Source organism: Argopecten irradians, chromosome 15 (genome assembly GCF_041381155.1).
Source record: "Argopecten irradians isolate NY chromosome 15, Ai_NY, whole genome shotgun sequence".
In the NCBI taxonomy this organism is placed as follows: domain Eukaryota; kingdom Metazoa; phylum Mollusca; class Bivalvia; order Pectinida; family Pectinidae; genus Argopecten; species Argopecten irradians.
Genome location: NC_091148.1, coordinates 10,938,817 through 10,955,637, shown reverse-complemented (window position 1 = coordinate 10,955,637; position 16,821 = coordinate 10,938,817). Strand labels below are relative to the sequence as shown.

The 16,821-nt window shown below is 33.8% G+C and overlaps 1 protein-coding gene across 1 annotated transcript in view; it reads right to left on the bottom strand.

Moving 5' to 3' along the window:
• LOC138308495 (uncharacterized) overlaps window positions 1-16,821 on the bottom strand; it is a 45,139-nt gene that overhangs the window by 13,433 nt on the left and 14,885 nt on the right. Inside the window, exon 2 of the mRNA XM_069249501.1 lies at window positions 5,916-6,197. Coding sequence (XP_069105602.1) covers window positions 5,916-6,197 — 282 coding nt within the window. The remainder of the gene's footprint in view (window positions 1-5,915; window positions 6,198-16,821) is intronic.

The following is a 16,821-nucleotide window of genomic DNA, read 5'->3' as shown; positions in this document are numbered from 1 at the left end:
ATCGACATTTTTGCTCACTATTTAACACCAAATTTCAAGGGAAATAATAGACTGACCAGCAGCCCCTAAGTTGTTGATATGTCTTTCACAGTAGACTTCTAATACTAGATTATATTCTACTAGTACACAGGCAATGTCTTCAAATCAGTTTGACCTGAAAAATCTTGACCTGAAATTGACCTGATATTTACCTAAAATTGAGGTCAACTTCACATGAAGGTTAACTTTATATGAATTTCAGGTCAAATTTCATTTCAAGTTTCTTTGACCTGATATGCCTTTTTTTTTTTTTTTGCTCTTTTCATGTAAATTTGACCTGAAAATTTTCACCTGAAATTTACCTGAAATTCACCAAAAGTTTACCTGAATTTACCTGAAAACATTATGCACGTGTAGGAGAAACAGATACATGTGCATGTATAATAAAGTCATATTTTATCTACACAATGTAATCTCTCATTTTGTTGTCTGAACATTTGGATATTTTTTGTTTTAATAGAACACGCTAGCTAATGTAACAATATTGGGTGAATAAAACTAAATGCGTAAAAAAAGAATCTCAAACGCCCTATATAAAACGTAGACAAAAATTGACTCTTTTCCATATCATTTTCTGCAGTCTTCGGCTAGGATCAATCTGTTTGGTAGTTACACGTTAAGAACATGAAACATGATCGGTGTATCGTCTGCTTTTAAGCTAATACATGTATTACGCAGGATTTGAAAGAAAACGTTAATTTGGAAAATCCGTTTCGCCGTGCCATTGATATAAAAGGTATCATCAACACTCAAATATAATGGACATGGATAAAACGAATTTTCATATATACTGAAATAATCCCCGAGTGCAACACTGTAATATTATTTTCGTCCATTCACCTGATTTTTGTAATAATCAATCACTTATATAACGAATTATTAACGAAAAAGTAATTTACCAGGACGTTTCAACAAAAGATCTTGTTGGTTTTTTTCTAAAAAAATGTAAGGTTACTTGATAATTTTTTGTATGTCCAACGTCAAGTCTTTTTTGAGAACGAAATAAGGTAAACCCAAATCAAAAATCTTGATTAAGACAGTTCAAATAGCAAATCAAATTATCATGTTCGTTGCTATTCATTATTACGAAGTATTTTTCTGTAGCTGTCATTATTTCTTATGACGATACAAAATAGCTGTCATGTCGCTGTTTCTCTATCTACAATTATTGGTGTGTTTTTTTTTAATAATAGAGATAAATAATTTAAACCTTAACTTGAATCTACTTTTTAAACTGAGTGTATCCAAAACAAAAATGTTTGGAAACAAAGGGGATTGTTTGGTGTTTTCGGCGGCATGTTTCAGTGATTTAGCACAATAAAAATTGCATTAGCTCCGCTATCACAAGGAGACACAACACGAATATACCGCAGCCTCCCAAAACATACACGCTACACACCTTAACATATTGCACACATAGGGCCGATTCAAATGACTCTTGATGTTAAGAGTACGTAAATTTAATCAATAAAACCAACCCATATGATGAAGGATATAATATTCTCAATTTTCTAATTAATGACTATTTATATATACAATATTCACAATTTTCTAATTAATGACTATTTACATATAAAATAATTTTAATTTTTCTAATTAGTTACTATTTATAAATATAATATTTTTAATTTTCTAATTAGTTACTATTTGTATATATAATATTCTAAATTTTCTAATTAGCTGTTATTGATAAATATATAATATTCACAATTTTCTAACATAATTAATGACTATTTATATATATAATATTCTCAATTTTCTAATTAATTAATGACTATTTATATATATAATATTCTCAATTTTCTAATTATTGACGTTTTACATATATAATAATTTCAATTTTGTAATTAATTACTATTTATAAATATAATATTCTCAATTTTCTAATGAGTGACTATTTATATATGCTATGCTATTCTAACAATCGTTGTGCATTTGTTGGTTTAGTTCTACTTATTAATCCCGCATGAGATCCATAAATTGAATAACCAGTTACACATTTGTATAATTCTATATAAAATCCAACAATCCGGGATGTCGCCAACATTTAGAATATATGTTTTATTCGTTGAAAACACACAAATGCATGCAACGTCAAAGCCTAGTCCATATCATATATAATTATACCTCACTACCATTTCATCAGGGAAATAGTTCTGAATATATCCCTCTAGAGCGGTCCATAACTATTTATTGTTAACAAGGCATTCCATTATTGCTACTGATAATACTCTGTTTGATAATTTCCTACAGCCACTATGTTAAGAATTAGTTGTGATTTAAACAAACAGACATAAGTACACTGAAATTTTGAATGTCTCTTAACTAGGACGCTCTATACAGATATCTAACATACTCTTGTCAACTAGCACACAAATCCTACATCATCCATTGTTATGTATCCAAACATATTGACGATAAAAGAGACAATATCAAAAATTGTTATCCTGTACTAACCTTTTAAGAAGTAAATCCCTTGTCCACAACATTACAACATCCACAAGATACTTCCCAATATTATCGAATGGTTTCAAGCCCACCGCTGCTGCTATCGATAAAAGCAGTCGCTCCACCGAGCGCTCTATAAATACACAAGCCTGGCTTATTTAACCAGCAACCATAAACGTTTGACTATAACTTGATCTGTTCACTGTCTCAAGCGTCTGAGTGAGACTAGTTCCTGCTTGCATGTAGTGTCGTGACGTCATCACGATGTTTCAATGAGAAACTTACGAGATTCCGTTTTCATAAATTAATCGATATTTCCCTTGTAGTTATTTTGCATTGATTAACAAATAAGAATAATTAAACGTTACTGATACTAGGTAATTCTCCCAAGGGCCTCGACTGGGATTCGTTCATTGTACAGGTTTGTATTTCAGTGCGATGGGGGCGCATGCTTAACGAATAAAAAATGTTGTAAATCGGCCGGAAGGTGTCGCTGTCAGGGCTCTAGTGATAGAAACGACCAAGACTCGACTCATTAAGGAGAGATACCACTAATTAGATTCTGTAATTAGCGTACGTGGAAATGTAATAAAAATATTTAAGTGACATTTCTCCTGTACATCACAGCGATATCCTACGGTGGCTAGGGAAAAGACAACAATATATCATGCCAAGATTTCTTTAAGTTTAGAAAAACATTAAGAAGAATTATGCATTTGTCAAGTAAACAAGGAAACCAACAGATTCTGGTTGATAAGCAACCTGCACGCCTTTTGCTGTATCATTCATTTGGCTTAAATAAGCGTACAAAGCGTTACACTAGAGTCCAAAATGTAGGACCTGAAAACCTCAACCACACATTCTATTTACATGTCCCTTATCATATTTTTCCTATAACCAGCTAAAAAAACTTACAAAAACCTAAATTTTCACTGTATAAGATGTAACTTCACGCACGGACAAAGTACGATACTGCTAATCCCATTCATCTCAATATGATCATCATTATTGATGCATTTTGGAAGATATACTGGTACATGAAAGACCTTTGCTAGACTATTTAAAATCACGGGAAGATGTCTTTGTGGACACAACCAATAGTCATGTGTAGATTTTGTCTTATTATTTACATTTTTTTAGAATCTGTAATTTAACTTTCCGGTTACACGTTAGATACACTGATTTTGAATATCTGTAAGAAATCCCAATGAATGTCGTTCGAAGCATTAGGAGTACCATGATTAATTGTCCTGACGAACATCCATTCCAGTCGATTAAGCATATCTTTAACAAAACACTATTGCAAACATCAGTTACGAACGTTCCTATGATCGTTAAATCTGCTTCATGGCCATGGTTGTCTACCATATGTTTGGAAATAATCTATCTGTGGCCTGTCTGCGATACTGGGTCCTTATTTCGGTACTCAATAATTATCCGGAATGTCTAATACAAGATGATGCAGGGAATTCAATACATACATAATATGCCTGACGACCACGTGTCGCTGTATCCACGAGATTGATTTACTGAAGGGTAATTTGTTAGGAACCGGGCGTTATATAGTGGTATTGATCGAGGTGCCCTGTTGCAACAGGAACAGGGGACAGGGTCGGGAACCTTACTGAATAATTTCTGTTAATCGCGGGCATTTATTTTCGCTAAGTTCAATGTTTAAATTTTGATAGCGAACTTTACTATCCGCTAATCACGTGAAAATAATGACAAGCAATAAAGTATGTCGAGAACCTAACTGTATAATTTATTTTATTCGCTGGCATTTATTTTCGCAAAATTCATGGTCAGCTTTATTTTCCGTGAACTTTCCTACCCGCTTATCACGTGGGGGAAAATGTCAAGCAATAATGTAAGTCAGGAACCTTACTGCATAATTTCTTTTATTCGCAGGCATTTATATTTTCATGGTTCATGGTCAGCTTTTTTTTCGCGAACTTTACTATTTGCTTATCAAGTGGGGATGACAAGCAAGATACTATGTCGGGAACCTTACTGCATAATTTCTTTTATTTCCGAACATTTATTTTCGCAAAATTCATGGTCAACTTTACTTCAGCAAAATTTAATATCTGTTCATCACGCAGATCAATGAAAACCAAGATAACATGTACGAATTATAACTGTTAAAATTGATAAAACGCAAAAATATTAACCCGTAAATAAGAAGTTTCGAATAGAAAATCGCGAAGGATATATCATAGAGCTACCATTGGATTTTCAGCACGAATCAATATAACAGAATCCATGTGTCTTTTGAAGTACTATGGCAAATAACCTGCAAAATACCTTAAATATTCAAAAGATCCCAGGGGTCTGTATTTTGGATGATTTGTTCTATGGTTACCTTTTTGATCAAAAACATTATTAAACTAATGTTCAATTTCATAAAACGATACCGTATTCTCAAAAGAATACAGAACTGCAAATTTTTACTGACAATAGCAAACAATTGCCATATTTAGATTACAATTTTTAGCAATTTCATTTTTTACCAAAGTGATGCACACACTATATATACAAATATTTTGTCATTATTTGGGACATTATATTACTAACAGCTGATGAAAATTTTAGGAAAATCTTAAACCGGTCAAATTGTCATTCTAAAGATCAAACTATTGGAAGATCTATTTCTAGAAACATCAAGCAAATATAATGGGGTAAAATTTCGATCACAATGAATAATTAATTAGGAAAATCATATAAGTTGTTTCCAAACCTAAACACAATACAAGCATGACAATAACATATAGGTACCACAGACTCATTTGGAAAAGATTGTATACAGCTGGTGACAGAAGGCTAGACTTGTCATTGATTCATTTCACATTATAAAGCTTAAAAAAGAATGACAAAATAAAAAATAAACCCAAAGATCATGCTGGAAACTATAATATCCGGTTACCTTCCTTAATATATTATTTTATACTTTATTGTGGAAATGTTTTAGAGGTCAGAAGAGTGGGACGACTGGTTTTCTCCTTGCCAGTAAAATGTGACTGGTTGGGGTATGTTGGTCAGTGTCTTTGAAGGTAAGTTCAGTGAGGAAGCACCATTAAAGTGACACACCATACCACAGCATCCCAAAATATTCGCTATTTTGCATGCACTGGAGGCCATCAGTAACTAGGACGTAAGCTAAGCACCCACCTAAGAAGTGTAAAAATAACGATTGCGTTTGTGATCACTGTATAAACAGGTAAGATATATACAACTAAGGGAGGTAACCGGTTCAGCGAGGTGTAAGAAATCTAAAGCAGGCAATTAGTCAAAACAATCAAGAAAAGAAATCAAAGCGTACCTTAGGCGATGATGGCAAAACGTTGACACCAAGCTTGAAAACACGTAATTTAAACAAGATAGCTGACTGAAGCACCACACGAACTATCTAAACTATTTAAATATGATACCTTTGACCGCTATATATATTGTACTCGAGGACGAACCTTCGTCGTTTTCCGCCTTACATCGGTACGAAGCTTCGTCTTTTTTCGTGACTTTCCGTAGGACGAGCGAGTACTCCCCGGCCTCGCCCGGCTCAATGTTTATACGGGAATGGTCGATAACCGGTTCGCCGTCCTTGTACAGGGTGAGGGAGGGTTTAGGGAAGGCAACCACTTTGCAAGTGAAACTTACGGTGGATCCTTCATCCACTGTCTCTTCCCCACACAGGCGTTTTACAAACTCTGGAGCTGAAACAGGGAGAACAGGAAGTCAGGCAAAAGGTAAGGCAAAGGTCAATACAGAGGTAAAACAAAGGAGGTCATTCAAAGGTCAATATGTGGTTTCCGAAATCTCACACTGTGGGTATAGTACGTCCCATCTTCCGAGAATTGTGACGTCATAAATATCACATGCAATATGACGTCAAAATCCACCGTAAATTGTACTTTACCCATGTCGCCTGGGTATCTCGAAACAGCCATATTGAATGGGAGAGATTTTGAATAAGGTTCCAATCTGAAAATTTATTTCAAGTTATGGCTTGCTATGTGATTTTCAAGTAATTTATATAATTTATCTTACCCCGACCTGAGATATCGGCAATTTTATAGGTGTGAGATTATTCTATCTCACCCGAGGGTAAAGTCAAGCTACACGAGATCTTTGAACGTGCTCAACAATTGATTTGACGTCATGACAACAGTATCACGACGTCACGGTAATAGTAGCATGACGTCATGACAACAGTATCACGACGTCACGGTAATAGTAGCATGACGTAATGACAACAGTATCACGACGTCACGGTAATAGTAGCATGACGTCACGACAACAATGCAATAAGACACAGTGCTGCATAGGGTAAAAGACAAAAAAAAAAGAATCATTCACCCTCTTTTTGATGAGACAGGAGATATCAGTCTTCGAGATAAGACTCATAACTTGCTAAACATTCGGCAGAGATTATTTTTATCATAATAAAATTACCCCTCGCGTTGAGATTCTCCTATCTAATCCAAAAGGGGGTGAACAGTACTCTACATTGCAAGAAAGAAAGTGGGGAAATTTTCAATTTCAACAAAAAATGTTTTCGGCGGCAAGCTTCAGTTGGATAGCACTATAAAAAGGAATTGAGTTCCACTTTCACAAGAGATATAACATTGATATACCACAGCCCCACAAACGCAATATTACATACAGGGAAGGTAGCCAATAAAATAGGAAATTAAAAATAGAAATAAAATAATTAGATGTTAAGTCCAATCAAGCATCCAAGTACTGTAAACCAACTCTCTTTTGCGGCTATTAAATTTCGCGATTTGTATTTCAAAACAATTTCGCAAAGATTAAAAATCGTGAATTCGAAAAAAAATGAAAAGTGATGTCAATTTCAAACAAATTCTAAAAGATAAGCATTCGTGAATTTGAAAAAAAAGAATGATAAGTCATATCAATATAATATAAATGTTGCAGACAATAATTTGAAGATAAAGTTTCTCAAAATTAATTGGATCGCGATATTCGCAAAAGTATATTGCACACGAAAGAACCTGGTTTCAGTGTCTTGGAACCTAGAACACAAATGATTCGATAAAAAAGACATTGTCTTCACCGTAAAACTACCTCATGCGATACCAATAGCGTGGTCAGGTAGTGGGTATGGCACTATGTTTACATAAAACAATGGCCTCTTCTGTGTTCGTGTCGATCTGTAATCGTTTACCATAACCATGGTTACCGTTATATCGTAGCCATGGTTACCGTGATATTTACACTCCACACACACTCAGGATATCCACGGGCACGAGGTCACGTGTAAACATGAACGTGACTCCCAAACAATTTATACATTAACTGTAGAACAAAGTAGGTTCCATGTTTATTAATGGATTTTTCACGTGCTTGAAAACATGTGAACATCTTCAACAGGTTTAGTATGCTCGTCAATGAGTCTGTCACGTGACTGTCGGAAATATTTATAGAACAATCCTTTTTGCTGCATTCACTATCTTTAGACAAAGGAAATGAATCATTTTTAGATAATATTTCATTATGATACACGTACGTTCAAAAAGTAATACAATTATCAAAAGAGAGATACACATGTTATTGAAGTGGAATCAATAAGCAACTGCAACACACGTTCATTTTTATCTTCGAATAAAATGTACTTGAATCGCACATCTAGTTTTCATGTTTTATGTTTTTGGGTTTTTTTTTTCAATTTGTCTACCTCCAATGCAATAGTTAACTTAATTTCACATTATTATGCAGTACGACGTTATGGCGATTTGATTTGCAATTTAACCGAATTTCATAGTTAACAAATTTAATTTAAAATTTCAAGAGCTCTTTTTCAGTGAATATAATGCGTGTCGTTATTATGGGAAAACACTTCGATACAACAAGAAAATCGATTCATAGAAGTTTGAATAATAGACGTTTAATTGTATTATATCCATCATCGAGCCCATGTTACTGATAGTAGATCGGGGATTTTTCCCAGATACTCCGGCTTTATCTATTGTTAATATAACGATCAATGGCACAAGCTAGTCTCGTCACACTGATTAATGTTACATGTTTATGTGGCGTAACTGATCAAAATTTTTTACATTTTTTTCTTTATTAATCTATAAAAAAAACATAAAGTCTGACACATTAAGCCGTTGAACCACACTAATATATTCAGATGCATTATAAACATTAGTTTGAACACTGTAACCATGTACCGTAAAAAGTTGTTTTTTATGCCTTACATTTGTATGTATGTTGAGATGGAAACATTCCTGCAAAAATTCAATTTCTAACAACACTGTCAAAATTGTGAAATGAAGTTGAAGACCATAATTTGGCTTCATGGTCTGACCGTATTTACTCATTTCACTGAACTATAGATGTACATACATATTGTATAATGATTTTATGCAGTACTGCTAAAAATTATTAAAACCAATACATTGACAGTATTGTAATTCTCAAAATGTTCGTAGTTTTTGGTGATGAATAGCATATTAAAAGATCTTAAAAGATTCGTCAATATGTGACATATACAGTACATAAAGTTTTAAGCTGCTAAGGAATGTTGTTAAATCAATAAATAGCCAATACAGATATTTTGGCGAATTTTTAGATAAAAACAATTTTATAATAGAACGTTTACTTACAAATTACAAGGCTGGCAGTAAAATCAGACAAGAATTGCTTGTTTACATATCACAACATGTCTTCAGACATGTTAATGAAAATAGGACAGGATATCTAACTGCGATATTGCAGCAGACAGATAACGATGTCGCCTTCACAGTTGGTACATATTACTGTTAGTTTTGGAGAGAGGAGCAAAGTTTTAAAAGATAGAGGGTCTTATATGAGTGGCTTTGTAATATGGAGTTTATCAAACTCGTTCAATAATTTCAGCCTTTAGGCGAGTGGCAAATCAAATTATTCAACGAGTTTGATATATTTCATATTACATAGTCACAAGTATTAAATTCTATTTATCTCATAACTTTTATTGATAGAAACATAAGTGAAACATTTAACTTCATCTCTATATAAAACGAGAAATCCGGCTCAGATGTGACATTCCGTCTACTGAGACAATTAAATGCATGCGACGTCATATAAAGGTTATGACGTTAAAACTACATGTGATGTCATAATTGTGTTATTATACGTATGTTTTACGGTATTTATGACATAGTCGTATGACATGCCTTGAAAGGCCAGTTATGTAATAAACAAGATTATTTACATGGTTCTAACGTTAACATGTATTTCATCATACCAGTTTTACAAATCTTACATTTGGTTTAATTTCGTTAACTAACTAGTTCAACTATTTCAAATATCAAATGCATGTTTTTAACTTGCATTGTCAACTTAAATGACGGCGTTCCATGTGGTGTATTATGTTGCGATGTGAGGATGTCTGACTGATTTGGGAGGCCGCGGATATTGGTGTTGCGGTATGATGATGTATGCATGATTTGGAAGGTGGCAGTATATTGGTGCTTCGGTGTGTCGATATCTGCATGATTTGGGAGGCCGCGGTATATTGTTCTTGTGGACTAGGAAATAAGAGTAAGTTATAGCCGCATAGTAATTGTTACAAACAAATATGTCGGGGTTTTAATAGATATACCCCAACAAATCTATGAATATATAGAGGAAAGAACAATTGTTCAATTTGCTTTGAAAAAATATATATATATTTTTATAAATTTATTTGAAAAAAAAAATATAGAAAAAATCACTTAGTGGTCCATGTTGGCAGTGCTCCATTGGGACCCCATACGCATCAACCGGCCGAAAAGTATTGGTCGAGAAACACATATTTGTTCAGCATGATACTCTTCGATAGACTATTGTGGTATGCAACTCAACTTTACAGTTCAACATGATTACACACAGCAATGTGCGTAGCAAAAAGCTTCACAAGGATGTCTAGACAGTTGATCATTTTTTGTCGAATTATATCATAGTATTTTGTATTTTTTTGGGGGGGGGGTGGGGGGGGTAGGGATGAGAGGACGCAGACATTATTCAAATTTTTTTTTTTTAAATTTTTTATTTTCCAAAACAATGTTTTAACAAGACTACATTTGCCACATACATATATATACATATTACTTCCATTTCCATCCATTCTGGCATTTTTCTTCATACACATTATTATTGTTTACATTGTTTTTTTATTAGTTATTTATGAAAAAGGGCAGGGGGTAAGAAAAAAAAACAGATGGGGAGATGGGAAGAAGGTAAAGGGGGGATAAAGGTATGAAAGGATGGTATATAAACTAATAAATAAACAATTACATAAGTGATTTTGAGAAAAAAAAAGGGGGGGGAGGGGAAAGGGACAGAGAATGGATATCAATTCACAGCTCTATACAAATATATACATAGTTTGAAGCATGACACATGGAAAAACATGTATAAATAACATTTTAATTCAATTTAAAATATGGACAATCTGTCAGGGTTTCGCAAGTTCCACTAGTTTTAACCATTTTTGCACAATCTTTATTGAATTATTAATTTCTTTTTCTCCTTTACCAAAAGCTATATTATTTTTGAATATAGTAATCTCTTTAATAGAGTTTAAAAATTGTTCACATTGAATGAACAATGTAGACATAGTTTTGTAAATTAAAGAACAATTTCATTATCATCCTATGATATATACAATTTTGATCTAGTTTCCCAAAAAGCATAGTTTCTTTATTAATAGCAAAGGAATAAAAAAGAATATCAAAAGGTTTTCAAAATTGGCTTAAAAAGTTAAACTTCAGGAGCATTCCCAAAAAAGATGTATGATTGTCTCCCTTTCTAATGCAACATAACATACAGTGAGGATTATTTGAAAGACCAATTTTAAAGATATGTATTAGTTGTTAGATATGATGGGAATATGACATTATTCAAATTTGAAATTAAATGAACCATCATACAATTATTGACATGGGTATGTGGTTAATAACTATTATGATCAACCAAAGCTGGGCAAAGGCCCAAACTGTTGTTCGAGATATGTTAACAGAAAACTTAAACTACAAATGTTTTGTTGTTCTTTTCATCATAGATTTCTACAAAAGAATCCTTCTGTACAGAAACGAACTGGATGGTATCGGATTGTCTATATAACGGAGTAAAAGTAAGATCTTCTTTTCAAAAAAATGAAAATAAGCATTGTTTACTGAATAATGAAAACCAAATTGCTTTCGTGTGTGATGAAAATTTCGCTTCTTTTTTTTGGGGGGGGGGGGGGGGGGATGGAGTATTTTTTTCGTTTTTTTCTTTATTTTTCTTTTTCTTGTAGGTTTTTTAAGGTACACCATGAACGATTTGTGATCATTGATCACCATTCTAAACAATCAACCCTTTGTTGTACAGTACTCAAGCTGTGGGCGCCAACATGTTTAGGTCCCAAACGACAAGTTAAACTACTGACGACACAGAGGCAGCTACATGGAATCATAGTAAACTAAATGTACTTTTTTAATGTACATGTACTTTGTTAATGCAGTGTGTATAAAGTCGTATGTAGTAGCCCAAACCCTCTACTGAATTGCGGAACATACATTTGCACTCAAATGTTGGATTGACGCCAGCCAGCCTGTGAAGGTATGGAATACAAGCATTATACTTCAAATGTGGAAATGTACGCGAGGGGACAATTTTCACAAATTATGCGTAGGATAATTGTTCGCGAAAATTCCCCAGCGCGTAACATTTTCTGAATACTTGAACTGAGTAAACAAAAGTCTGAAGGTTACATATATATATATATATCGCGAATTTGACATCGCCACGAAAAGTTAAAGTTTGCAAATCTCGAAATTAAGCACCCACGAAAATATCCAACTCTACAGTATAAGACAAGTGATTACTTACAGTGCCTTGAACTAAAAGTAGTTCCCAAGACGTTTGACGAATAATCAGTTCAATCTTCGAGTTATCCAAGTGTTAGAATCACGATTGAGTCCATGAAGATACTTCGATATAAATAGGGCCTTTGCATTAGATGAGATCGTGTTTACGAGAGTGTCAAATGAACTGAATTTTAATCAATGTTTATTATTCAGCGTAAGTGTGAATGCAACAACAACAACAAAAAAACAAATATTTACACTACAAACCATATGCAGACTTTCTAACATAGTCCTAAGCTTAAAACTCAATTCTTAAAGGGACATGAACGTAAAATGTGTTGTTCGGTATGTTTAATGTTGATTTTCGCCAGGTAAAAGTTTTTTAAACAGACCGTATCTAGAACGTCAGAAAAGTTTTTAAACCGACCGTATCTAGAACGTCAGGTAAAAGTTTTTAAACAGACCGTATCTAGAACGTCAGGTAAAAGTTTTTAAACAGACCGTATCTAGAACGTCAGGTAAAAAGTTTTTAAACAGACCGTATCTAGAACGTCAGGTAAAAGTTTTTAAAACAGACCGTATCTAGAACGTCAGGTAAAGTTTTTAAACAGACCGTACGTAACCGTTTTTAAACACCGTATCTAGAACGTCAGGTAAAGTTTTTAAACAGACCGTATCTAGAACGTCAGGTAAAAGTTTTTAAACAGACCGTATCTAGAACGTCAGGTAAAAGTTTTTAAAACAGACCGTATCTAGAACGTCAGGTAAAAGTTTTTAAACAGACCGTATCTAGAACGTCAGGTAAAAGTTTTTTAAACAGACCGTATCTAAGAACGTCAGGTAAAAGTTTTTAAACAGACCGTATCTAGAACGTCAGGTAAAAGTTTTTAAACAGACCGTATCTAGAACGTCAGGTAAAAGTTTTTCAACCGTAAAACGTCAGACCGTATCTAGAACGTCAGGTAAAAGTTTTTAAACAGACCGTATCTAGAACGTCAGGTAAAAGTTTTTTAAACAGACCGTATCTAGAACGTCAGGTAAAAGTTTTTAAACAGACCCGTATCTTTTTAAACAACCTATCTAACGTCAGGTAAAAGTTTTTAAACAGACCGTATCTAGAACGTCAGGTAAAAGTTTTTAAAACAGACCGTAACTAAACGTCTAGAACGTCAACGTTCTAGTAGTAAAAGTTTTTAAACACAGACCGTATCTAGAACGTCAGGTAAAAGTTTTTAAACAGACCGTATCTAGAACGTCAGGTAAAAGTTTTTTAAACAGACCGTATCTAGAACGTCAGGTAAAAGTTTTTAAACAGACCGTATCTAGAACGTCAGAAAAGTTTTTTAATAACAGACCGTATCTAGAACGTCAGGTAAAAGTTTTTTAATAAAGAACGTATCTAGAACGTCAGGTAAAAGTTTTTTTTTAAACAGACCGTATCTAGAACGTCAGGTAAAAGTTTTTAAACAGACCGTATCTAGAACGTCAGGTAAAAAGTTTTTAAACAGACCGTATCTAGAACGTCAGGTAAAAGTTTTTAAACAGACCGTATCTAGAACGTCAGGTAAAAGTTTTTAAACAGACCGTATCTAGAACGTCAGGTAAAAGTTTTTAAAACAGACCGTATCTAGAACGTCAGGTAAAAGTTTTTAAACAGACCGTATCTAGAACGTCAGGTAAAAGTTTTTAAACAGACCGTATCTAGAACGTCAGGTAAAAGTTTTTAAACAGACCGTATCTAGAACGTCCAGGTAAAAGTTTTTAAACAGACCGTATCTAGAACGTCAGGTAAAAGTTTTTAAACAGACCGTATCTAGAACGTCAGGTAAAAGTTTTTAAACAGACCGTATCTAGAACGTCAGGTTTTTAAAAGTTTTTAACACACCGTATCTAGAACGTCAGGTAAAAGTTTTTAAACAGGCCGTATCTAGAACGTCAGGTAAAAGTTTTTAAACAGACCGTATCTAGAACGTCAGGTAAAAGTTTTTAAACAGACCGTATCTAGAACGTCAGGTAAAAGTTTTTAAATAGACCATGTCTAGAACGTCAGTAAAAGTTTTTAAATATACTGTATCTAGATGTCAGGTAAAAGGTTTTAAACAGACCGTATCTAGAACGTCAGGTAAAAGTTTTTAAACAGACCGTATCTAGAACGTCAGGTAAAAGTATTTTAGGTAAAAGTTTTTAATGACCGTATCTAGAACGTCAGGTAAAAGGTTTTTTAAACAGACCGTATCTAGAACGTCAGGTAAAAGTTTTTAAACAGACCGTATCTAGAACGTCAGGTAAAAGTTTTTTAAACAGACCGTATCTAGAACGTCAGGTAAAAGTTTTTAAACAGACCGTATCTAGAACGTCAGGTAAAAGTTTTTAAACAGACCGTATCTAGAACGTCAGGTAAAAGTTTTTAAAACAGAACTGTATCTAGAACGTCAGGTAAAAGTTTTTTAAACAAACAGACCTATCTAGAACGTCAGGTAAAAGTTTTTAAACAGACCGTATCTAGAACGTCAGGTAAAAGTTTTTAAACAGACCGTATCTAGAACGTCAGGTAAAAGTTTTTAAACAGACCGTATCTAGAACGTCAGGTAAAAGTTTTTAAACAGACCGTATCTAGAACGTCAGGTAAAAGTTTTTAAACAGACCGTATCTAGAACGTCAGGTAAAAGTTTTTAAACAGACCGTATCTAGAACGTCAGGTAAAAGTTTTTAAACAGACCGTATCTAGAACGTCAGGTAAAAGTTTTTAAACAGACCGTATCTAGAACGTCAGGTAAAAGTTTTTAAACAGACCGTATCTAGAACGTCAGGTAAAAGTTTTTAAACAGACCGTATCTAGAACGTCAGGTAAAAGTTTTTAAACAGACCGTATCTAGAACAGACCGTATCTAGAACGTCAGGTAAAAGTTTTTAAACAGACCGTATCTAGAACGTCAGGTAAAAGTTTTTAAACAGACCGTATCTAGAACGTCAGGTAAAAGTTTTTAAACAGACCGTATCTAGAACGTCAGGTAAAAGTTTTTAAACAGACCGTATCTAGAACGTCAGGTAAAAGTTTTTAAACAGTCCGCCGTATTGCAAAATTCTAAGAACAATAAAAGTCTAAATTTTCACACATTTCTGTTATGGCAAATAGCGACAAAAATCACAAAAAAAAAACCTCTTTGGTCAAGGTTGAAAAGAGACTTCAGCATGAATGCAAATTGGGAAGATTCCAAAAGATGCTCCATCTTAGACAGAGCAAAAACTGAAAAAAAATGCTAATTCGTCTGTTTATATTTTTGATAGAGAAGCCAGAGGAAGAGAAACCATTCATCGTCGGTGGAGAAATCTTTAAAGAACCGAAGCCTATCCATCGTTCCATTGATATACACATCCGACGTTTATAATAGGAGCAGATGGACTATCGATATTGGAGCAATTTAACGACATACTCTATATTACCAAAGCTCAATTTCCCCAATCATGATTCGAGATAATTTGTTTCTGATCGATCTCGTAAATGGCTTACAGTTTCCTATACCAGTCGTAATTATAATCGACAGTTTCTACTTTCTTGTTTAAAGCACTGGCGTTTGGCTCTATAGTAACCTGTGTATATGTGTAATACTGTGTCAAGGTCTTTAACTCGACCGGCAATACAACACTACTCCAATTTAGAAAAAGGTCAATTATTTACAAATTCTATAAGCTACGACAATTTTCTTTTAAAATTTTTTTTTTTTTTTTTTAATTATCTTTTTATTCGGAAAACTCTCAATCGACAGACAGATACAGATAATTTATCTTTAAAATGGTATACGATATATCCTATAGCATGCCGTATGAATGTCTTTAAGTCTATTGAAACATAGGAAAATAGTCAGATTTTAACACCTTCGACACTGTGACATCTGTCAACACTTCAGCTTCATAAGAATGAAAGTATGGCCGGCCGAGCTGTTGACCTTGACACAGATAAAACATAATAAGGATAATGTTGTTGTTTTCTTTGTAAATTGTTTTGGTGCCTTGTAACAGCCAACTCTTAGTCATTCAAGGACATTGAAATATTTTTGAAGATGGAGGAAACCCGGAGAATTAAAGAAAAATCAAAGTCATCAAATTCTATTGTCAAGTACCGGAGAAAGGATGACCGAATGCCTTGTCCGCTTTACCAATGATTATACAACAAATGAACATTTCAGTAATGACTTGCAGTACACACCGAACCGGCGAAACATTGAGGTACCTAAAAACTAACTTAATTAAAACGAACTCTCAGGAAATACGGTTTTTATTCTATTAGCAATAGTACCTGATGCCCGCTTTACCAATGATTATACAACAAATGAACATTTCAGTAATGACTTGCAGTACACACCGACCGGCGAAACATTGAGGTACCTAAAAACTAACTTAATTAAAACGAACTCTCAGGAGAACTCTCAGGAAATACAACATTTAACAAACGAACGAAAACGTAACGAAATTAAACTCCTCCAAACTACGTCTT